This window comes from Maylandia zebra, linkage group LG6 (genome assembly GCF_041146795.1).
Source record: "Maylandia zebra isolate NMK-2024a linkage group LG6, Mzebra_GT3a, whole genome shotgun sequence".
NCBI classification, from domain to species: domain Eukaryota; kingdom Metazoa; phylum Chordata; class Actinopteri; order Cichliformes; family Cichlidae; genus Maylandia; species Maylandia zebra.
Genome location: NC_135172.1, coordinates 24,663,553 through 24,689,197, shown reverse-complemented (window position 1 = coordinate 24,689,197; position 25,645 = coordinate 24,663,553). Strand labels below are relative to the sequence as shown.

The 25,645-nt window shown below is 40.6% G+C and overlaps 1 protein-coding gene across 1 annotated transcript in view; it reads left to right on the top strand.

Annotated features, from left to right (window-relative positions):
- gpr83 (G protein-coupled receptor 83) overlaps positions 1 to 18,741 on the top strand; it is a 44,993-nt gene extending 26,252 nt beyond the window's left edge. Inside the window, exons 3-4 of the mRNA XM_076885388.1 lie at positions 14,451 to 14,584; positions 17,144 to 18,741. Coding sequence (XP_076741503.1) covers positions 14,451 to 14,584; positions 17,144 to 17,861 — 852 coding nt within the window. The 3' untranslated portion in view covers positions 17,862 to 18,741. The remainder of the gene's footprint in view (positions 1 to 14,450; positions 14,585 to 17,143) is intronic.
- Positions 18,742 to 25,645: the final 6,904 nt, after the last annotated feature.

The window sequence follows — 25,645 nt, the reverse complement described above, 5'->3', positions numbered from 1 at the left end:
GTTTGGATATAATATGGGCATTGTGCAATAACTTAACAAAAGTGTTTATTTTATTCTGAAACCTAAGTTTTATTTGTTTTATTCTGAACATAAGTGTTTATTTTTCAATCTGAAAGAGGGAAAGAGACCCAAGGAGTTCAGTTATTTTATTTTTTTAAATTAAAATGTGGATACTCTGCAATAGGTTCATTAATGTTATGTCCCTCTGAAAAATGGAGGCTGCAAAACACTTTAGTTATTTTGTTTGTTTGTTTACAATGTGGACACTGCGATAATTTAAGAGAAGTGTTTATTTTTCGCTTGAAATGTAATTTCTGTGGTCATTTTTATTAATATTTTTTATTGACAGAGAATAAAATAAAATCTGTCTTCCAATTCATTGCATTTTTCTGTGTGTGTGTGGTAGACGTATCATTTTATGTACTCGGTATCGGCAAGTACTCACATCCAAGGATCGGTATCGTATCGGTTTGAAGAAATTGGTATCGTTGCATCCCTAATGATAGTGCTCAAGCATTTGACATTTGTAACTAAAAATGTTTACACAGTTGACTCAAAATAGCTGCAAAAGGTCGAAATGAACAAACTGAACTGTAATTTCTGGGAATTTTAAGCACAGAGCGTTGTTAGTTTCTATAGCGCAGACTGAACCTTGAAAATTCTCCAGCAAATGCTGGTATTTTAAACAACAACCAATTAGTCAATTAGTCAAACTTACCTACTACAATATTTACTCGCAGCTCAGTCAAATTTAAATCAATAAATTTGATTTAAACTGTGGCTCATGGGTCAAAGCTGGCCCATACAGGACACCGTATAGCAGACTATTAAGTCCTTAACTTGGATTCCAGTGTGTTGCAGGACTTAACATAACAGATCCTAATTCACCACCAACTCTGTTATTGTTTTATTTCAGAAAATGCCAATTAACAAAAACATGTAAGAAAATGATCATGAACAAATATGAAAGCAAAAAAAACAAAACAAGAAAAAGCATAACAAAAAACCCCTAGGGGTCTCCAAGGCAAAACCAACAACAAGAACAACAACAAATGTTTCTAGAAACAAAAGGAAAGCTGTCAAAAGTGAAATATCAGAGAGACCCTGTTGAAGACTTCATTCATACAAACACAGAAGAATAAGGACCCAGCATTCAAAGGCTTGTCACGAGTCACTTTCAGGAAATGCATTTCAAGCTATATTGGACAAACCCCAGCCTAAAAAGCCCAGTGGTCAAATGACAAGGAACTTATAACAGTTCTGGGTCATTTTGATCCAGCATTTTGAGTTCTCATGTTTTGGTTTGATTTTTGGTTATTTTCTTGATCTATCGTCAGGCAATGATGATGATGATGATGATATTTAGTATGTTCCAGCTTATTCGGGTTTAGGTTTAGCTCTGCCCGTGTAAAGTCCGTGTTTCTTAGTCGGCGTCTTTGTGAATTATTTCTTGTTTTATTTTCAAATCAAATCAAATCACTTTTATTGTCACATCACATGTGCAGGTACATTGGTACAGCACATGTGAGTGAAATTCTTGTGTGCGAGCTTCACAAGCAACAGAGTTGTGCAAAATACAATAATGTAAACAAGCAAAATACAAGAATGGCTACATCTGAAACTAATAAATATATGTACAATATATAATAGTATATGCATTTCTGGACGTGTATACTAAATATTTTTCTGTGTGTGTGTGTGTGTGTGTACACATATTTTACAAATTAAATAGAGTAAACAATGAATAGAATATATAAAATAAATAAAATAAAATATACTGAGTGAGACACGTGCAAAACAGTGGCGTTACTGTACAGTATGGAGTGCATAATGTTGAAGTTCCAGTAGTGAAGCTGAGGTGTCTATGAAGTGTTCAGCAGTCTGATGGCCTGATGGAAAAAGCTGTCTCTCAGTCTGCTGGTACGGGACCGGATGCTGCAGAACCTCCTTCCTGATGGAAGCAGTCTGAACAGTTTATGGCTGGGGTGACTGGAGTCCTTGATGATCCTCCCCGCTTTCCTCAGGCAGCGCTTCCTGTAGATGTCTTGGAGGGAGGGAAGCTCACCTCCAATTATCCGTTCAGAGCACCGCACTACTCGCTGGAGAGCTTTGCAGTTGTAGGCGGTGCTGTTGCCATACCAGGTGGTGATGCATCCAGTGAGGATGCTCTCAATGGCACAGTGATAGAAGGTCCTGAGGATGCGGGGGCTCATGCCGAATCTTTTCAGTCTCCTGAGAAAGAAGAGGCGCTGCTGCGCCTCTGTCAGTGTGCCCCAGGGCAGCTGTGGCTACAATGTAGCTTGCTATCGCCAGTGTGTGAATGTGTGTGTGAATGGGTGAATGACTGAGTGTAGTGTAAAGCGCTTTGGGGTCCTATGGACTAGAAAAGCGCTATACAAATGCAGGCCATTTACCATTTACCATTTCTTCACTGTTTTGTTTGTGTGTACTGACCACGTAAGATCCTCAGCCAGGTGTACGCCAAGGAACCGGAAGCTGCTCACTCTCTCCACAGCAGCGCGAGAGAGGGATTATGTCTTATGTCAGTGTGTCTAGGTTCGCTCAACCCTGTCTCATTAGCCCTAATCTCTCCCAGCTGTGTCTCCCTCCTGTTTTCCATTCCCTGATTACTCCCCTGTGTATATAAGCCCTGTGTTTGCCTTTGCTCTCTGTCGTGTCGTACCCTCAGATTGTGCCTGTGTGTTTCTGTTCGTCGGGTTCATTGTTTCAGTTCATGTTTTGTTTCTTCGCCAGCAATAAAGCTGAAGTTTTCAGTTACAATTCAGTCTCTGAGTCCTGCGTTTGGGTCCTCATCTACACTGCCTGCACACAGAGCCCTGACAGAACTGCTGCAGGGGTTACATATTTGCTTTCTTTAAGAAGTACAGTGAAGTTCAGCCATGATGCTGACTAGACTAATAAGTAGCCATCTAATTAAATCTGAGGTCAGTAGTTCAAGATTCATGATTAGATGTTACCTATATTTTTATTAAATAGTAAATTAACAAAAGACACTGCTTTTTGTTGACTTGTTTGATTTAACTCCTTAACACTTAGTGTACCATATTTGATACATACAGTTTTTTTTCGTGAGTTTTTGAGACTTCATCATCAGTGTGATTTTTTTTTTCCCCCTCCTGAAAAACCCAAATAATTGCGTAATACATTTTTAAAGGATTTCATTTTTTTTTTTTTTTAAATCCAGATGTAGCAAATACAATACAAATGAAAAGTCATTCATGGAAATTTCTCAGATGATTCAAAATATTACAATTTTCTGACAATTATGGGGACCACTGCTTTAAAGGGTTAAGCAATAAAAACAACTTATTAGTTAAAAGATCTTGGTTTGGATTAAAAAACAGTTGTTGCTTTTTTTAAAATAAAAAGCTCTGCTGTCTTAGTTGGCATGGTGATGGCCCCTGCTTTTTCTGCTTCCTGTGGAAATGCATTACTTATAAACTTGTGCTCACTCTCACCAAAAAATGTGACAATTCGTTTCCATGAATGCGAAATGAATGCAAACAAAAACAATTTGCTGAGTGTGTGTCCTGAGGCACAACCAACAGGTTTCTTATTGTTTTGTTTTGTTTTTTAAAAAGAAGAACGAAATAAAAATGTCTGCTTTCACTGTCAGATAGGATTTAAAATGTCACTCCCTGTAAAAATGGGCAATGGCTGCAATGTTTATTACTGGAGCTTTTCAAACATCAGACATCTAATTTCCTTTATTTAGTGCATTATGGGAGTCTAGTGTCCATCAAAGCCATCTCAAAAAGTTAAACTAAAAGAGTACTTAGCATGCACGCACAGTGATGCCCTAAGGACATTTTAAGTTTTTTATTTTTTTCATTTTCCAGGGTGAACACACCAAACATTCAAAACCTGATTAGAATGAATATTAAATATGGGGGTGGGACACAGCTACAGTGTGCGTCTCTCAGTGTGCTGTCAGTGCTGGTGAATTTTAGAACTCCAAGTAACATGTGGTCACATTGTGCGCTTTACTTATTTTTTATGCTTTAAATGTTTTTCATTTGTAATTTTGTTAAATAAGGGTCCTAACTCCTGGATTCAGTGATAGATCTGTTACGAAATCAGTTTCACCCCGGTTCTTTTTTTTATTCCTCGAGGCATCCAGAGACGGCACCGGACTCAGTAGTCATTTTCACAAAACCTTTATTCATCTTCAGTTAAGCATGCATCTTCTAGAAGGGGAGATGTGCAAGGCCGGTGTCCCTCTGCAAATCTTCCACTCCTTTGTTTGTTACAGTAAGCTTTATAGAAGCGACCCCATCATAAAACCCTCATGGTGTACTGCAAACTCTGTGTTTGTGTGTGTATGCACGAGCACATGAGTGCCTGTGTGTGTGCGTACCCGTGTGTGTGCATGTGGGTGTGTGAGTGTAACAGTCAAAGCACTCTGTGTTTGTGTGTGTGTCTCTGTGTACGTGACTTCATGATGGCCATAAAAGTAATCTCCTCACCCAAGCTACACCAAATTCCTTTTGACAACATACAAAACAGAGTTAACATTACAAACACTGAGACCTCCACTCTGCATCCACTGGGCCATTGGCCTCTTATTGTCTTACATTTACAGATAAGCATGTGGAGAGTCTCCTGCAAACCTGCTTCTACGTTATAATAATTATGAGTTTTTATTAAAGGTACAAGCATCAGCAATCCCCAACTGTAGCTTCCGGTCTCCTTTTATGACAGGCAGACCCCCAGTGTCCATAAATTCCTTTCCCTGTACACAATTACACACACACACTCTCAAGCCTACAGCTAAACCAGACTAAAACACACAAACAAATCCTTCCCTATTCCTCTGATCTATTGCTGGACCCTTTCATCTAAGCAAATTTAACACATTATATTCTAATAATTATTTTCTTGTACTCACAGATCCTTCATGGAGTGATATCCCAAGTTACACCACAAGGGGGCACCACCTCCTCCTGAGTACGACAGTTTAGTGTAGTACTAGCTTTTGTCTTCAGACTTTGGCAGAAGCCAAAAAAGGAAAGCACACTATATACCTTACTTGTTCTTTTCGGGGAAAAATGTAACTTGTTCGCAGACCTTACGTTAGGGGCCTGGTACAGATTCTTGGGGACTTGTCCAGTAGGGGTGCAACGATACACAAAATTCACGGTTCGGTTCGGTTCGATACTTTGGTGTCACGGTTCGAACAAAAAAAAATGTTCATGCCTTTTTAAATTTGTCATTTATTAAAATTATAAATATATATTTTAACTCAAAAGTACAGTTTTTAAATTTAACCCTAACCCTAACCCTTGTGCGTGTTTTCTATTTTGACAGCGAGTGCGCACATGCGGACCACTTATGTGCAGCCCTGGTTATATAGCTCATCATATTGCAGCCACAGAAATTATTTTGTCCATAAAGCTGCACTTTCTTTTTGCCTTATAGTCTGATTTGTCATAACTTTTCCGTTTTGTGGTAAGCTTTTCTTTGGCTGTCACTTCTTCACCCTGACCTGTCTTATTTGGCTCAGCAGAACTAAAATATATATCCTGCTGCTTTTACACACGCACTCACATAAGCTCAGCGATTCTCTGCGCGATCAACCTCTTACATGTTTAAGCTTGCTGCGGAGATTTCACTTGTCATGTTTGCATAGTAAGCTAACGATTAATAAGACGATGTCAGAGGAATTGGTGCACAAATTATCATCACTCACCAATCAGTGCTGTCGCTCTCTATACACAGTTCACGCGATTGCAAAGTGAAAGCAAAAAACAAGCACAAATTCAAACGCGACTTCAATATGTCACATATTGACAGTGGCTCATCGATGCCAATGACATAATTACCCAGCTACATTTCTGAAAGAATGCAAAAGCATTGACATATATTTTTCTTCCTACAATAGCCCGACGGGCAGGGCAGAGATAGATTTTGGTAGCCCGACTGGAAAAATCGCTAGCCCCGGGACGTCGGGCTAGCGATATTGCGAGCCCTGTATCTGATTGAGGAATCACTCATCTTTGGAAAAGAGTTTATTACAGAGAAATGGCTCTTTCCAAAATAAAAGCTATACTATACGCTTCTTCTGGGCTATATTCTCAGCAGCATATTAAACATATCAGGTCCCCATAAGGAGAATCATGTGCTAACGGCTGTCTAAATGACTCGGGTAAAGTTTGTAGCATGTGTGCTTGTTGTTTTTGTCTGCTTCCACTTGTCTTTGCACTAGGATGATGTCGGCATAAATGTGCAGTCATATTTGTTGTGTTCCCACTAGTGTTTTCAGGTTAATCTCGTTGAAATGACCTTAACGCCACAACACGGCAAATCTCCGTTAACTAGCTACCGCCGATCGCCCCGTGCATGGGGCTGGACGGCCAACACGTTAACGAGCTAACTGCGCTAACACACTAGCTCCCACCCATGTAACTGAGCATTGCGTGGCACATCCAACATACTGCTTTACTTTAGTCCATGACGCGCTTACCTTCAGGGTCATACGTCACATGAAAACCAAAATAGTTCCAAACGCCAGATCTGAATGAGGGTGGGGGAGGTTCAATTTGCCATGTTGCAAGGAGAGCTTAACTTCTGTCTCGCTAGCTTGCCCTGCGCTCTTCCTTCTGACAATGCTGTCTGTGTTGAGCGCTCAGTGGATCTGCGCTCAACAGTGCAGCCTAGGCGGAGTAGTCGAACGCAGATTCACTGAGCGCTCAACACAGACAGCATCGTCAGAAGGAAAGTTGATAAAATAAATTACAATTTTGTATTGTTCGATACATATGCGTACCGAACCGAAAGCACTGTATCGAACGGTTCAATATCGATACGAGTATCGTTGCACCCCTATTGTCCAGGATCTGCTCTCCTTGTTGGTCATGAGCTAATCCACAGTCTACAAGACATGCGACTGATAGAATTGGTGGTGCAATGTAGCGTGAGAAGATGAGCTGTTTGTGGGAAGCAAGCTGGGACTAAACAAAGAAGACGAGATGTACTTGAAAGTAAACGGCTACAAAGGAGCGAGGAAGTTGTTGTCATGGCAGACTGCAAGAGGAAGAGTCCGCTTCCCCCGTCATCTAACAGGCTTTTCCAGATTCCTTCCAATATTGTGCCGGTTTCTGTCAGTAATACTGCACAGCTTATCGGTGGAGATGTTGAGGGGTGCTTTGATCATATCCACACTTTCATGTACAGCAAAAACTTGCTAGAGATATAAGATATTATCAATGAGGTTGTTCAGTCTCAAAATGGTGTGATCCTACTTACTGAGTCAAGTGTAAATGTAGAGTCACTTTTCACACCCGTCACTGCCACGTGAAGGAGAAGGCATCTGACCGTGTCACTCTTGGTATCCTGTTGGGGGTGTGGTTTTGTTGGCTTCATTAAGCAGCAAACTCCAGGTCACACTCAGGAGGTTTGCAAGCTGGAGGTGAATCAAATGGGATGAGAGTTAGCATCTCAAATTCTGAGGTCATGGTATCCCAGGTGGACCATTTGAGGTTTTGTTCATGAGTGAAGAGAGAGATGAGCACAAGATTGACAAACTGAAATGGCAAAATATAGGCCGAGGAGCTTGGCATTTGTGAATAAGTCAGAGTGGAGCCTCTATTCCTCCACATTGAAAGGAGTCAGTTAAGGTGGTTTGGGCATCTGACAAGGACGCCTCCAAGGTGCCTCCTATTTGAGTTGTTTTAATCATGTTATGCTGCAAGGAAGCCCTGGGGCACACCCAGGATATGCTGAAGAGCGTACATCTCTCGGCTGGCTTGGAAATGCCTTGGAGGTAGCCAGTGAGAGGGAAGTCTGAACCTGCTGAACCTGGATCTAGTTTTTGCCTTGGCATCTGCCAGACCCACTCTATGCTTGACTTGTCAATAGTAGTAGTGCTAGTAGGCAATAGCAGTTTTGTTTGTACAGCACCAATCCTGTACATATAAATAAGTTGACAAGTTCACAGACTATTTTGCAGGTGTCTCCAATAATTATTTAAAGTTAGTCACTGTAATCTTATTTCTGCTATCTCTGCCATATTTCTGCAGGGTTTCCCACTACACAAATGTGCTTTTATCAAAGTGCAAATCAGCATTACTGTAATCCTGTCAACATATGTGGAAAAAAATTAACAAATTAAATGCTGGTTGGTGTTTATATTATTTGAGTTTATATTCCACTTTATTCGGATTTTGGTAATGTGAAAGATTAACTCCAAGATGCACTTTCTGTACATTTGGAACACATGAATGTGAATAAAGAAAGACTTGGCAGAGGCGAGAGATGAAAACACACTATCCACTTTACCTGTTCTTTTCAGGGAAACATGTGATTTATTGGTAGGTATCATAATAGAAGCCTGTTAGAATTTGATGGCAGAGACATCAAGCATTCTGTGAAATCACAGAAGTGTGTGTACCTGTCAATTACAGCCAGTAGAAGTGTCATAGCCTTAAATGGTTAAAGCGTTTTTCCTTACGCTTTGGGCCAATTCTAAGACAACTAAAAAAAAAAACCTGCAAAGGACAAGGCTGTGACTGGAGTATGTCTAAGAGCAGTGTTAGCCTCTCTGTCTCCACTCTCTCTTATTTTTAGGCATGAAGAGACAGCAAGGTGTCACAGTCTGGCGGTGTCAGACTGTATTAATTGTGAAGAGTGGACCCAAAATGCAGACACGAAGGAACTTGGACCAAAGCTTGAGTATTAACAAAAAGCGAGCCGTTTAACAAGGCTGGTAAAAGGGTACAAAGAAAAGGCAAGGCAAACTGAAGTAAACTAACATCAACCTAAACTGGGAGAATTAAATAAATTAAATAAACAACAAGGAAAAACCTAGACATGAAACTTGGAAACATGACATGGCAACCTTGGAGTGAACAACAGACGACCTGACAAGGAATGAACAGAAACACACAGACTAAATACACACAAGGGTGATTGGGGGAAGTGGAAACACATGGGGAAAGAGCTGGCACTGGTCTGACATAACGAGACAAAGGAAGCAAAGCTGACTACACTGACATAGGACACAGACTTTCAAAATATAACAGGAAACATGTGACGCAGACAAGACAATATAAACTTGACAACATAAGACACGCAGCATGAAACACAAAGGGAAAAGGGAGAGGGAAACTTAAATACAGCGGTAGAAGACACAAAGGGAAACTAATAAACAACTTAGCTACCCTAAAGAACTCAAACATATCATCCAAATAAACTAAAATTCAAAACGCTGGGTCAACAGACCCAGGAAGGTGACAGCAAGGGCCACTTTTGGACTACTGTCTAAAAACAAAGCAGCAGATCAGACTGTGCTGCTGAACTGGCTCATGAGTTATTTAACATATTCAGCTTCTCGCTATCTCTGTGCTCTGCAGCTTACTGCCTCAAAGAATCCATTAACATACATGTGACCCTGCATTAATGACTTCAAACCAACAGTTCTAACATCTGTGGTCACTGAGTCATTCAAGGATCACACTTGCATACCTGAAAACCTGATCAGCTCCGCTAATGGACCCCTAAAAGTGTGTATACAGGGCCAACAGACCTGCTTATGATGCAGTGACTCATCACAGTGCTGAAACTTGGAGTTATCTGTTTATATACATTTCCTTTGTGGACTTTTACCACCTGAAATCCCGTTAAGCTTCCATAATAATCACTGGACATGTATATTGACCCTCTACATCATAGGTGTCAAACTCTGGCCCGCCATACCAAATTACTATCAGAGCTGGCCTACTGGTATTATACAGCTAATATATATATTGTTTAGTATTAAGCTTTGCTGTTCCATATTCAGTTTTTAAGCAAAACGTGTTTGAGTCCATAAGAAAAGATTCATTCTTATATCTGGAGGAATAAATATATTTCAACAAATATTAACGTTAGCCCGCGACGTTGTTCCAGTTTTGAATTTTGGCCCACTGTGTATTTGAGTTTGACACCCCTGCTCTACATCATGAAAAGTATAAACAGCATCTTAGTAACTTTAGGGCACATTATTAAAAACAGCTCTGATAAAAAAAAAAGTGACATATGCTGCTGGTAAGTATATTTTTTCTCTGAATCGTGACTCTATATATCTCACTGATGAAGCTGAGGGAGTCTAAAAATTACCCTCTGTAATATTCTTAATTAACAAAGCCACAAGCTTCTTGTGGTTCTTGTTTTTGCTTTAAATGCATTTAAATAGTATTTCTACATCTCAACAGTGTTTTCTCATTCTAATTGCAATATTTCAACTGTGTTTTCAACACTCCCAGCTGTGGAAAGATAGGAGCTGTGCAGTCATAAGTTTGGGTATGCCTGTTAGTTCAAGGGTTATTCAGACTTTTTAATTTAGTACCCACATGGTAGAGCAGCACTAAAGACTTGAAAGCTATGTGCCCTATACGCCTGCTGTTCAAATGCTGTTTCTATTTCTGATATTCGGATAATCAGGAGATTGCTGACTTAGATGGAGGGCAGCTGAATGAAGGCCCAGTATGACATAAAGATCATTTTGACCTGTGAATCATGCAGCGCTACTGCAGTACAGCGTGAGAATAAACATATGGAGTTCGATGTAACAGGTTCTCTTTAAACAACGCAGAATGTTTTTGGATTGCCTAAAATAGCCACCATGTGACAATGTCTCAACCAGTTTTATGAGACTGTGACTTGTATTTACTTTCAGTTAACAAGTGAGTTCAGTGGTACTGCTGGCATACAGTGGCATATAACCAGCAGTGAGACGTGGCAGGTGTGTGAAGTTCCGGTTTTTCAGTGGAGAGGGGGAAATGACTCACTTGGAAATAAGTGACATAATATTTTTATATTGTGAACTCTGGTAAATTAGTTTTCCACTGATTGACCTGTGCTGCTACTGGTTCTAAGGTTTACTGCATTTTGTGGGTTTAGTCAGTTGCATCACGTTGTATGTTACATAAACTGTCATGGAGGCTTCTTCAGTTTAAAGGAGAAAGAATACTCTTTCAAGGATGTCAGTGCTCAAATTTTGGACCAAGGTGGCAATCTATGACCACTGTGAATGATCATAGTTGAACAGAGTTGGTGACTTCTGACACCTACAGTGCAGTTTTGAGATCTGTTTCCAGGCATTTCAACCCTTACTCACATCTACCTCGGGTGACCTCGGTAGCGAAAATGATTGTCGAATGAGGCAAGTTTCCTAATGAGGCTGTACACTTTGGCCCTAGTGACAGTAAAACCTCGACTCGTGTGATGGACCACCTCCAGAGAGTGTCCTTGTCTGGGAAGACTCGGGGTTTTTATGTTTGTCTTCCTTTTCCTCTCACTTGATTTTTTAGTTTTCTTTCTCCACACAGGCGAAGTGGTGGGAAAATGCTTCCATGGGTCATCAGGCGTGGCCCTCTCTCTGATTCCTTGTTCTGAGTCTCCTCATCATCCAGAGTATTTAATGGCTGGAAGTATGGCAGATCTTCGTCAGATCGTTACACCTCCCATGGTGGTAATTAGGCTATCCATGTTTGCTTTCCATCCATGTTATTTACATTTATTAATTTCATTTCTCCCTCTGCCTTTTTGGAGTTAACTCCGTGAACCTGATTTCTTACTTACCTGCATCCCCTCCAAGTTTCACTCAAGACCCCAGCCACACTCATAGCCATGCTCCATGCTGCTCGCCTTGCCTCTCTGGGTGCCTGCTTGCTGTTCCATCAGACCATCCACAATTCACATCTCAAAAATCTGAAGTAAAACTCATTTATCTTACCTTCACTCTAAAGACAAAAGATTCTTAAGAGAATCAGAACAGCTTAGTGATTTGTCCAATAAACCTTTTAAAACTGTGAGTTAAGACTGTGTTTTGAGTCTGTCCCCTGCATTAATAAGATGGGGGGATAATCCTCACAACAGTTATCGCTCTGGCTCATGGATGAAAGGTGAAATGCCTTGGTGAACCTTAAGAAGTTGCCATCTTTTCAAGCACTAATAAAATTAGTGCAAAGGTAGAATTTGTCCTGGCACTCATTAGCCATGATGAAATAGGCACTTATTCAGGAAGCTATTTTGAGACATTATCTAAATTAACTTTAATTTCAGTGGTCAAAAGAAAATGGAAACACATGTACAGACTACCCAGTAAAACCTGATTTAAAAAAATATAATATTAAATGCAGACTTTCCCCAAAATATAGTTTTAAACTTTTTTTTACCTCGTATGTCTCTACTGCTACTCATGACCTCATCTTTAAATAACCACAGTCTGTCTGTGTCATTGTTACCACAATGCTGCACAATAGCCAGTAAGACCTGTACTTACTGTCCCACGCACGTTTGAATTCGTTCCATAAGTCTTTACTCACACCCCTTCAGTGGTACTCGCTAAATGCTGAAGAATCAGAATCAGAATACTTTATTAATCCCGAAGGAAATTAGGGGAAGTACAAATACTGCAACTTTATTGACATCTGTATGCACGAGAGTGATGACAAGAAAATAAGGATCCTTGCAGAGTCTGCAAGTGGCACCATGGGATGACTTTACTTTCACTGATAAATCCTCCGGAAGGACTAGCAGGCAGCAGTAGATGAAAAGTGAACTGACTGATGGCATATTTTATTGTATTAAACTGCCTGTAAGATTTTATTAGTCAAAAACTGAAGGTGTTTGAACACTATTTCAGAAGGTCTCAGTCCACATTAATGATACTAAAATGGCTTATTTATCCAAAAATCTAGAAAGTTACTGTGGCAAAAAAACAATATTAATGCATCGCAGAGTAAAAAAAGCTAAGAAAGGTAAACAAATTACACTGAAGATGTAGTTTGGGAGTAAGAAGACCTTTTTGCCTCACAGCAAGGTCTTAGGTTCAAATCCAGTTTGCATGGTACTGTGCACTTGCTGCTTACACAGTTGGAGCTGGAGAAACTGGAGAGTGGGGTTTAGCTTAATTAGCAATTCTAAATTGGCCGTAGGCGTGAATGTGAGTGTGAATGGTTGCATGTCTCTGTGTTAGCCCTGGCAGATTGGTGTACCTCTCATCTCGCCCTATGACAGCGGGGAAAGGCTTCAACTGAATTGGATAAGGGGAAGGATGGTGTAATTGGGTAAAAGATCATTTTTTGAAAAAGCGATTAAACAAACCGAAATTTAAATATGACAAAATGAAGAGCTTGGGTCTAAAATGAATACAGGCATTATTGTGTGAGATGGTAAAGATTTTCTCTATGTATCCTAGTGGCAGTGGAGCTGAAGCCTATATTAGAGAAAGTGTTCAGTTGTATGTCCAGTAAGTGGTGCAGAGGATCCATTAGTTATGCCATAACTCCTGGGTATACAGCACATTTAAGCTCTGCTTAACCACAGTAGTTAAAAAGAGCCTTTAAAATATGCAAAGACAAAAGACAGTTGATTGGTATTTTAAGACGTAACAGTCAGCAAGTGTGGAAAAAGTCAGTTATGAAAGTTTCTTTGGGTGTGGTCCGGAAAAACATCAAATAGAAGGGAGTCATATTAGAGATACGAATACCAACAATTACCTCTGCTGCAGAGAATGACTTCATCAGAGCTACCAGGCTCAGAAATTGCCAATCACCACAGAGTAGAGCGCACATAAATACTTCCCAGAGTTTAATTAGCAGGCACATCCAAACGTATGGTGTTCAGAGGCGATTGTATAAATCAGGCCTTCATTGTTGAATTGCTGCACAGAAACCAGCACCGGGGGAGAACAGGACAATTATAACTGCTCGGTCCGAGAAACACGAACAACTTTAGTTTGATGAGCCAAAATTAGAGATTTGCTCCCAGCTGGCATGTCTTTATGAAACACATTGAATCTCCATAATATGGGTCCCAAGATAAAGCAAGAAGGATGAGATCCTTATTTTGAGTGGGATTGTATTTGTGTTTGCAGCAGCTTAATGAGCCAAACCATCTCTGTACACTTTGCAAGGACTTTTTGACCAAGAGGCAGCGTGACTGCCTAACTTGACCAAAATAAAACTTTAATTCAAGGAGGAAAAAAAAAGTGTATTTCAACAGTTATGTCATGCTTTTTGTTGTGGAGAAGGCACAGTATCTGGCCAGTATTTTTAATCTTATTGAACTGAAGTGAACAAAAAGCTTTTGTTTCCTTCCCTTTTCACTTGCTCTCCTGACTAATCTGTGTATCAGGGACATTTTGCCTCCTCACTCACACATCTGCTCATCGCTAAATACACACCGAGACCTTCCTCTTGTGACATTTTATTATCTTACGTTCCACACTGTAGTTGGCTTGTGGCACAAACAAAAACAGCCAGAGGCTGAGAAACAGCAGTTGGCTATACTGCAATACTACGCTGTTTTCGACTAGTTGGAGCCACGCTTGTAAAAAAACATACTCTAATCTTTCTTTCTACTTCCCTGGGCACAGACTGGTGATTGATATTGATCTGAAGTGTATGCATTTGCACTGACTTTGATCTGTGTGTGGTGATTCTCAGGTGATTTTGCATCCTTTGAGGCCTCGCATGTCTCCTACACAAGGTGGTGTTTGGGTCGCCGTCATCTGGATAATGGCCAGCTGCTTCTCCCTCCCACATGCAATCTACCAAAAACTCCTGACCTTTACATACAGGTAAAATGATTCACAGTCATTATGTAGAGGCACAATTCAGTGAGGTTAGCTATGGAGATGGAGGTTCTCTACTTTATGTACTGATGGATGTGGAACAGGTTTGCTCTGTGTCAGATTTAAAGGGAAAAAAATCCGAAAAAGAAATATTGGCCTGATTTAAAAAGAACGAACTTAGTCACAAGAGTTACAGAAAGTAGGCGAAAACAGTGGCCAAAAGTCGACACAACAAAGTCAAAGAAGCAAAATGAAAACTGGAATGCTCAACTTGGTAGCACAAAAGCAGTCTGGCAAATTGGAAGAGCTACACAGGAGTTATATCTACAAAGGAGACTGATTAGCTAATTGAGAACAAGTCACACGTTCCCAGAGTTCAGAATTCAAATTTCTGTGCAAGCAGAAATTAATCGTATACAAAGAATTTCTTTTTTATCTCTTAGTATTTTACTCTGTGAAAATGTATTCATCTGTGCACTTTCCCTTTTCACCCAGTTTTAGGCTCTTATCAAATTTTTATATGCATTTTACACACAGTGTGGTTGCTTTTAACAAAAAGCATCAAATTCCACTGGGCTTTGAGTTACATACTAGTGAGAATCAGAGCAAACACAGATGAAGATTTGCCCTTAAATACACCAAAGACTTTGTGGTTGTGAGCCTTCTGTGGGGTGTGAAGCAAGATCACGGCTGAGTTCTTAATGAATTCATTAACTGGTGTGACCAGTTTTTCCTCCAAATTAATGTGGATAAAACCAAAGAAATGTTTGCAGATATTTGTCAGAGGTCCCTTCCCCATGCACTCATGTCTGATTAAAGGGGAGGAAGTGGCTTAAGTATTACTAATATATGCACTTGTATCCTATATTTCCTGCTCTGATGAATGTTTATCCATAATTTTAGTATAAAATTAAAAAGTCATACACAATATGATGAATAACTCTTTGGTTTAAAAAAACATCAGGTAACAATGAAAAGTGAAGAGCTAGAATAACTTTAAAATAACTATGAACTAATAAACTCAGTGGATCAGAGACAAATGTTGTTGTTTTTTAATTCATACTTCTCTATGAAATAACAATAGCCAATGATTATTAATATACAGTACTGGGTAAAGGCTCGAGCTGCACCACCAGTCAGACTTTCTTGTAAATTTAAAGTGGTTTAGCTCTCCAGGCTTTCTGAAGGTCCGTCAGAGTTTTTATTTGGATATTGGCAAGGCAAGTTTATTTATATAGCACAATTCAACAGCAAGGTGATTCAAAGTGCTTTACAGAGACATTAAATAACAAAAACAAATAAAAAAAAATATTATTATTATTATTATTATTCAAATGCAGCTGAGAACAGGTGAGTCTTCAACCTGGATTTAAATAAGCTGAGTGTTTCAGCTGATCTGAGGCTTTCTGGGAGTTTGTTCCAGATATATGGAGCATAAAAGCTGAATGCAGCTTCTCTGTGTCTGGTTCTGACTCCGGCTGATTTTTCACTCATTTTCAGTCCAGTCCTTGTACCTGACCATTTTCAGAGGAATGTTTGTACTTGTTACTTAACACGGTACTATGTATCATTCAAACATATAAAGGAACCTTACTCAACAGATGACCCAGAAGTGTATCTATACATGAGAGACATTAAGAACAAAGAACCAATTTTCAATTGTAATTTTAGGAACTTTATTTTATTTTAACCAGCACCCTGTCACAAAAGTGCATCATGTGTTTTATTTTCTTTAATTGAATTTGTTAAAAATGGCAAAAATAATAATATTTGATAGACATAAACTACTATTTTTGAACTAGTAATGTGATTCATGGTGTGTCCTTAAAAAGATGTGGAAACTGGATGAGAGTTTAAAAAAAAAGTGGCAGGCCTAAAAAAAACCATCTACAGCAGATGAGTGTCAAGTCCTTAAAAATAGGAAAATCTCTAACAAAGACCTGCTGCTTTACTGTTCATGACCTGAGAGATGCATGTGTCCCTTTCAGTTTCACTGAAGTTCATTGAAACCTCATAAGAAAATGGAAGGGTGGCTGTCAAGAAGCCATTCTTGCTGAAAGGATAAGGGTGATTTGGCATGTCACATTACACCAGACCTGCACTGAAAATCAAGAAATCCAATCAGAAATTTTGGGTTCGAATTGATGACTTATAGAAAAACACTGTAAGTCATGGATTGGCCTCTCCAGAGCCCAGGCATCCACATTATTGAAGCAGGCTGGGATCATGGTGACAGAACAGCCAACATCCAAAGAGGTGTTTTGAATGTCCTTCAAGAAGCCCGGAGAACTATTCCTGAAGACTACTTATTTAAATGAGAAAAACCTTGCCCAGAGAGTTCAGGCTGGGTTAATGAAAGGTGGTCGTACAGTCAATCATTGACTTAGAAGCTGGTTAGAATATTACAGCTTCAAGGTTTTTGTTTTGCCATATATAATCTGTATTTCCATTTATGTTTGCACATGTTGATAAATCATTGTACTTATTTCCCATTTTTCCTGACAAAATATAAAGATTTCTGCACAGTACTGTAGTATTTTCTGTCTTCTGTCTTTCTCCTGACAGTAAGGAGAAAGAGCGAAGCCTGTGTGTCCCAGACTTCCCAGAGCCGTCAGATGTCTATTGGCAGTACATTGACCTGTTGACCTTCATATTGCTTTACTTGCTGCCCCTCCTCATCATCACTGCCTCCTACACCATAGTGGCCCGTAGACTGTGGCGCCACAATGCCATCGGTGACACCACAACAGCTCAGCATGCCACGCAGAGAGGGAAGCGCCGGAGAACACTGGCGATGCTGCTTCTGGTGGTCGGAGTGTTTGCCGTTTGCTGGTTTCCCCTCAACTGCTATGTGGTGCTGCTGTCCAGCCAGGCCATCCATTCTTCTAATGCCCTTTACTTCTGCTTTCACTGGCTAGCTATGAGCTCCACCTGCTACAACCCTTTCATCTACTGCTGTCTGAACCCCACTTTCCGTCAGGAGCTCCAGCTCCTCGTTGACAGGTGCAGGAAGAGACGACGGGCAGTGGTCGGCTTGGATCCGGAGCTTCGCCCTGCAGTACCTCACGCTCCATGTCACAGAACTGCCTGGCCCGACAACCAGGACTCCTCGAGGCCAAGGAACGTTTGGTCACACCCGGTCCAAGCTTCCTCACAGCAGAGTCACCCTTCTTCAAGTCAGTCCCACAACCTGAAAGATGCACATGTGCTTTTCACTGCCCGGCAGGCGCTCACAGGGAGGACCGACATCCTCTCAGTGGAGCCCATTGTGGCTGTGAGCTGACTGGAGACAATCCTGGACTGAACTGAGTTGTTTAACCTCTTAAGCCCCAAGCCTAACTGATGTCCTGCCTTTTGAGGTTAAATCTCTTCTAGGGCTTCATCAAATAGGGCAGAACATTTGGTAATCTCAGATCTGTAAGTCTGGGCCAGTAATTTCAAAAGCAGCAGGGTGTGGAGTGGCTTTTGTGGTGACTGTGAATTGCTGAAAGATGTGACTTTTTCTCCCCTGAAGCTTATAAAGCAACCGCTCCACGTTCACACATGCTTTTTCTCTTTTCACGCCAGTTTTTTATTTGATTTCCCTTCCTGATGTTTGTTAAAAACAATGTCCCCGAGCCTTGACAAATGGATAAAGCATTCATCATGTTACTTAAACATCTTTTTATATTGTATTGTGATGGAAAAAAACAAGAAAACCTTCACAGACTGGCTGGCAGGGTAGCAATGAAGTTCAGTCTCTGTGAAAAAAAAAATCCAATGTTCAAGTTTAACAGGATCAGTTGCTGTAAGATATGTCTTAACAACCTTGGTTTACCATTCAGGACACAAGGATGGATTCTCAGAGGGAAACTGAACCCACCTTAGCGTGAAAATATCGTCATATTTATCCGCAGACCACCTGAAATCCATCCTGCTGCAGTATTTTTCCTTGGTTTTCCTTTGATTTGCTGTCATCTAGCCAGAGGATTTGTAGAATATGCACAGAGGGGGAAAAAAGAAACAATTTCTATCTTTCTTACACCCGAAATTGAATTAATCCAAAAGTGATTTTGGGTTGTGAGAGGTGAAAACATTAAAAACAAACTATCAAAGATCTAAATAGCACTGTGACATGACGAGAAATTGATGTTATGTTTGTCTCATGCATACACAGGTCAAAACAGGAAATGAAAAAAACTATCATTAATAACCTTTTGATTGATTTCTTGTATTTTCAAACTAGAAGACTTCTCATCCCATATTTTTTTTCTTTCATATTCACTGCAATGCTCCAGTAGACACCGCACAGTGTGAGGCTGATGATGACCATGATTAAATCCATCTCATGCAGCAGGAGGTGTATTCAATGTAGGTGGGGGGTCGGGGTGGGGTGGGGACAAATAATGATGAAATTGGCAGCGGCGCGGTGACCAGAGACCATGGCCGAATTGAAGCGATGGCTGGGAAACAACTGTAACAGTTAATGCTGACAAAGCCTTGTAGAAACTGAAGGATGCCACAGACTGATGAGAAGGGATGCATGCACCCGAGGGTTATCTGTCCACTAGACACCAACTGTCTATTTGGACAGAAAGCAGGGGGGGGCGCAAACATGGACATTGTGGCATCACTTTTTGTTGGCATTTTTCATGCTTTTCGTATAAAAAATGTTGTGCAATAGGGTGACAGTTGTGAACAGCACAAGCAAAACACTTTGCAGGATTTTGTTAATGCTACTTAGGGTTCATCTGTGTTTTCTTACATGTGTGTGTTCTTATCTGTCTGTCTTTGCTTCTCTTTCTCTTGGTTTATTCAATCTCCCGTCTTTTTGTTAATGGGTTCTTTCCCGTTGCTTTTACTTTGTCTTTTCCTCACCTTTGTTGTTCCTCGGTTCCAATACCTCATATATAAGCGTTTCAATCAGGTCGAGGTCTGGAACACAAACAAATCATTTGTGTGTACGAAACGCTCTCCTGGAACAAATGGTAACAATTTCAGACATTTTCTTTGCTCATTTACACGTTATAATAAATATATTATCAAGTTAGCTTTACTTTGCTCCATGGTTTATCTCAGTGACTGCAATGCTCCCAGGTCCTGTGGTTGCAGAAGAAGCCTAAAACGTTACTCTTCTAGTTGTTATGCTGTGTTTGGCTTTCTCCAAACATGGTGCTGCACATCATAGTCAAACATCTCCACGTTGGTCTCATCTATCCAAAGACATTGTTCCACGGGTTTTATGGTTTGTTCAGATGCAACTTTGTAAACCTAAGCTGTGCTGTCATGTTCATTTTAGAGAGAAGAGGGTTTTTCTTTAAAAGTCTTTTTCTGATTGCACTACCAACGTGAGATGTAGCTCTTGTTTTTGTTTTTTCCTTAAGCATTGCACTGTCTGACCTCACCTGAATCCTCAAGAAAAACAAATTGCCAAAACTGCTGCTTTAATAAAGATGATCACACTTGCTAGCGATGCCTGGCTGCTCTTACCCTTCTAATTCCTATTGAAGCAGTGAGGCTGTACTTAATTTTTCACAGCACTGCATAGAGTCCTGTGAACACACTGTATCAGCATATCAGCAAGTTTTGGCACAAGATGGAAAACACACAGCCAGTTTACATGATAATGGGCATTCCTAATTGGTCACACTGATCATTTGTTTACATGAGTCATGTAAACAAAAGTAGGTCCAGTGGATCGTATGCTAAAATAGCTAACAAAAAAGCACTGGACAGCCTTTGGTTAGTATTTAGAGAATTGGATCAGCTCTTTTTATAGATGGCATTTAGATGTTTTTGGGCCACTACACTCAGGAAGCAAAAGTGACCATTCAAATGCAACCACAGCCTCTCCCTCGTTCTTTTCTGTGGTCCCTGACTTCATTTCTCTCCTGTGATTCTTACCTGTTTTTTTTCTGTTCCCTTTAGTTTTTCCTCCTTTGGTTGTGTTTTGGATTTATTTTTAACTTGATTTTATCTTGATGTGTTTTTGTGTCAGCTGTCTTCTTTAAAGCTCGCCATTTTCCCTGCCAATATTTATACCCACTTTTGTCTATACAAGAAATCTCCTTCATTTTGTATTGCTTACATGTTTAAGTCAACATATGCACTGAAATTGTGAAAAAAGAGAAAGAAATCACTTGCTAATCTCAGGTAGACAGGTAGAAAGTATGGAGACTAGGTTAAAAGACACCAATAATCTCAGTGATGTACATTCAAAGACAGTCATACAATCTGAAAAACTCACATCGACCTTGAATATTCTCAATGTTGTATTGAACTTTAAAAAAAAAACCCATATACTTACTTTCTGATGCATTCAAAGCCATAATTCACGTCTGCACCTTTGGTAGGTATTAGCGTTACTCTGGCAATGAAAGGAGGCAAACTGTGTACATAAATTATAATATGTGGTGGTCACGCATCCTCACCAGCTGTTCAGCTTTGTATTTAGATTCATCGTCTCCTATTAAACATAATCTCCATCATCTACACGCACGCTGAGAGCATGTTATTGCAGCACCACAACGTTGCATAGACATTTTGTGCTATGTTGTCATGGCGATCACAGGTGAAACCAAGTATTTTGAGGGAGATTATATGTGTCATGCTTTCAGCTTTGAATGGTATAACATTGTGCACCAGCGTTGCTGAGTGAAACGGTTTAGGAGACTTCAGTGTTACTCTCGGGAACTCTGAGACTCTGTCTGATGTGACATTTCGGCGTCAGCACAGGCGGCCGCAAAACCTTTGTGTTCAGCGTTAACATAAATATCGTGCTCCCTCGTTTTTTTAATGTTCCAGTAGGTGAAAATAGTAACGTGTGCACAGTTGCATGATGGGTGTTATTGTATGCAAAAGAAAAACGGCGGCCTGTTGCTTGATTCGAATGAGCTTTGTTGTGGTTTGTTTGCTGCCTCGCGGGAAGAAATGTACAGTGGCTTGCAAAAGTATTCGGCCCCCTTGAACTTTTCCGCATTTTGTCACATTAAAGCCACAAACATGAATCAGTTTTATTGGAATTCCACGTGAAAGACCAATACAAAGTGGTGTACACGTGAGAAGTGGAACGAAAATCATACATGATTCCAAACATTTTTTTTTACAAATAACTGCAAAGTGGGGTGTGTGTAATTATTCAGCCCCCTGAGTCAATACTTTTGCTGCAATTACAGCTGCCAGTCTTTTAGGGTATGTCTCTACCAGCTTTGCACATCTACAGACGGAAATTCTTGCCCATTCTTCTTTGCAAAACAGCTCCAGCTCAGTCAGATTAGATGGATAGCGTTTGTGAACAGCAGTTTTCAGATCTTGCCACAGATTCTCGATTGGATTTAGATCTGGACTTTGACTGGGCCATTCTAACACATGGACATGTTTTGTTTTAAACCATTCCCTCGTTGCCCTGGCTTTATGTTTAGGGTCGTTGTCCTGCTGGAAGGTGAACCTCCGCCCCAGTCTCAAGTCTTTTGCAGACTCCAAGAGGTTTTCTTCCAAGATTGCTCTGTATTTGGCTCCATCCACCATCCCATCAACTCTGACCAGCTTCCCTGTCCCTGGTGAAGAGAAGCACCCCCAGAGCATGATGCTGCCACCACCATATTTGACAGTGGGGATGGTGTGTTCAGAGTGATGTGCAGTGTTAGTTTTCTGCCACACATAGCGTTTTGCATTTTGGTCTCATCTGACCAGAGCACCTTCTTCCACATGTTTGCTGTGTCCCCCACATGGCTTGTGGCAAACTGCAAACGGGAATTCTTATGGTTTTCTGTTAACAATGACTTTCTTCTTGCCACTCTTCCATAAAGGCCAACTTTGTGTAGTGCACGACTAATAGTTTTCCTATGGACAGATTCCCCCACCTGAGCTGTAGATCTCTGCAGCTCGTCCAGAGTCACCATGGGCCTCTTGGCTGCATTTCTGATCAGCGCTCTCCTTGTTCGGCCTGTGAGTTTAGGTGGACGGCCTTGTCGTGGTAGGTTTACAGTTGTGCCATACTCCTTCCATTTCTGAATGATCGCTTGAACAGTGCTCTGTGGGATGTTCAAGGCTTGGGAAATCTTTTTGTAGCCTAAGCCTGCTTTAAATTTCTTAATAACTTTATCCCTGACCTGTCTGGTGTGTTCTTTGGACTTCATGGTGTTGTTGCTCCCAATATTCTCTTAGACAACCTCTGAGGTCGTCACAGAGCAGCTGTATTTGTACTGACATTAAATTACACACAGGTGCACTCTATTTAGTCATTAGCACTCATCAGGCAATGTGTATGGGCAACTGACTGCACTCAGACCAAAGGGGGCTGAATAATTACGCACACCCCACTTTGCAGTTATTTATTTGTACAAAATGTTTGGAATGAGTTTTGTTCCACTTCTCACGTGTACACCACTTTGTATTGGTCTTTCACGTGGAATTCCAATAAAATTGATTCATGTTTGTGGCTGTAATGTGACAAAATGTGGGAAAGTTCAAGGGGCCCGAATACTTTTGCAAGCCACTGTATTCTGTCTGTATTAATACTGTTTTGTTATTTTGTCCGAATGTTACAGGAATGTGGGGCATGGATTTGCTGTTTATTTGGCTGTCCTCTGTAAAAGTGTGGCCTCCATGACATAAAATACTGTATATTAAACACGCACAATTAAACTTGACACTGAAGATTCAGATTGATTTTTTTCTATCCCGGAAGGGAGGTTCTGTGTAATCGTTTCCATTTGTTCGTCTGTCTGTCAGTTTTCAAGATCTCCTTTTTACACATTTGAGTGATGGTAGATATCAATAACGGTATGAACTGAGGTGAATTTAGGTGAAAATCAGGTCAAGGCTAAGCCAAATGTGAGGATCAGTAAAAATTTGGACCATTTTCACTTGAGGGACATGGGTACCTACTAGTTTGGCTAAGCGTTTGACATTGACTTTCATTGTTAGCATCCATGGTCAAAGTTAACCTTGAAAAATCATGCAAGATATCATATGAAAGGGCATGCAGAGAGCTGTGCAACACTTTATGTCTCAGTATGTCTCACTGATGTCACATTGACACCATAAAGTTTTTAAAATTAAAACGCTGCATGAATGTATCTTAAAATCTCAACTTTTTACAGCTTATAGAAGACAAAGATTTCAACTAATTCTTCTCCAGTCATATGGGTAAAGATAATAAAATACACAAATTTAGTATGTAATGCTTCATGATCATAGATCACCGATCACAGTCACAGGAGTTAGGTAAAAGCTTTAGTTTCCAGTCTATCATCTCCAAACTTTAAAATAATATATTAGTCATTAAGAGAAAATGAGCACTTTCTGTGTTTGAGCTCTTTAAAACATTATGTTTTCAATACAACTTTATAATGACACAAAAAGATGAATATAATACTACATTTCCATATTACCAGTGCTAAAATCAGCACAAAACATCAAAGCTTTAGGATAGCACTCTCTGGGTGTTCTTGTTTTCATTTTTGGAAAAAGGCAAGAAAAACTGTCATGGCTTTTGTTTTTCACAGTATTGGTTCTTATTTTTATGTTTTGACAACACTATCTGTGTTTTATAGCTCTGTTTATTCCTTGCTCGTTTGTTATTGTGTCTCCCTCCCACCTTTACCTTTGAGTTTTTCGTGTTTTCCCTGGATTCACGAGTTTCATCAGCTCAGCATTAAAGCATTCAGTGTTCCAGCCTCCTGTTTCCTTCATTTGGGTCCTCCGTTTAATAAAACAGCGGCTCAGATTACGATTGTATTGCATGCAGTGTTGGAAAAAGGCAATTTAGATAAAATGCATCTTCAAAAATAATAATCTGAGAGCCTCTCTTCTTTGGCTCTCGGAGGAGGTGGACGCACTTTTTCTCCTCTCCCTTATCTTCCCTGCTTATGTCCTTGTATTACTTTTCCCTGGAACACACTCTCACATTCTGTTTCTAAAACCTAAAGAGAATTATGGATTTGATCAACTGGTCTCTGAATGCTATTGACACCCTTTTCTCAACAAGAAGTCTGGGCTCGGGAGAGCCCGAGTGCCCTGGAGGGACTTTCCCTGCCGGATACACGATGGACGGGTGGCAGAAATGGAGGGTCGTGTGCCTGTCGATCGAGGACGCTGAAGATATCTACCTATTCGGAACCATGATAACAGGGTTTTTGCTGATCGGAGCTGGCTTGGCCCTGACTTATCGAAGAATTAAGACAGCAGAACCGGCTGTTCAAACCCCCCCCCCCCCCCAAGGCTGCCCGCTGGAATTGAAACGATGGGACGAGGCGCGACTTCTCAGAACGGGCTGGAAAGCAGAATGGTTAAGACCTTGGAGACGCTTACAGCTGCCGTAAATACTCAGAATAACACCTCTGAACATATATTGGGATACATCAAGGAGAGGCCTGCTCAAAATAACACCCTTGGGCGAAAGTTGGATTGCATCGCGGAACGGCTCACTGCAGTTGTGAGTTCTCAGAATCGGCTGTTTGGGCAAAAGAATGAAAACACCAGCAAGTTTGATACCATCATCGGGAAGCTCGCGGTTCTCCAACAGGAGATTGAGAGACCAGTGTCGGAGTGTTAAAGAACAGCTTTGAAATTCTCATGAGTTGTCGCAAAGAAAGAAAGATTACTATCATAATCCGGCTACCCCTTCGGCGCCAGCTGTGGGCTCAAGGCCCGAGCTCAACAAAAACTCCCTGATAACGACTGTGTTGAGTCTGTTCCTTCCCATTCCATGCAAGGCCAACTGGGTTGGCTGGAAGACTGTTTACTAAGCCTGGCAGTGCGAAGGACACTGTCTCAGCTGAACTTTGGACACGCACACACATACATATACTGATACTGATAAGCACTCACTGACGGATCACCCTCCCTACCCCGGATCCAACGCCACCTCCAACGCTTACCTCCCCTCTGATGTGGACATCGGGTCAGTTGGAGGCGCAGTCAAAAGATTGCAGCGGTCCCAGATCAGATGTACACACTGGAACTCTTTCCCATGTTGCTGTCTGTGTTTATTGTGTTATGGTGTGTTGATATCTGTGCATTCCTGTATTATCCCTCTGTGTTACACATTTCGATGTTTTTTTTCCTCGCTACCTAGCCTAACCT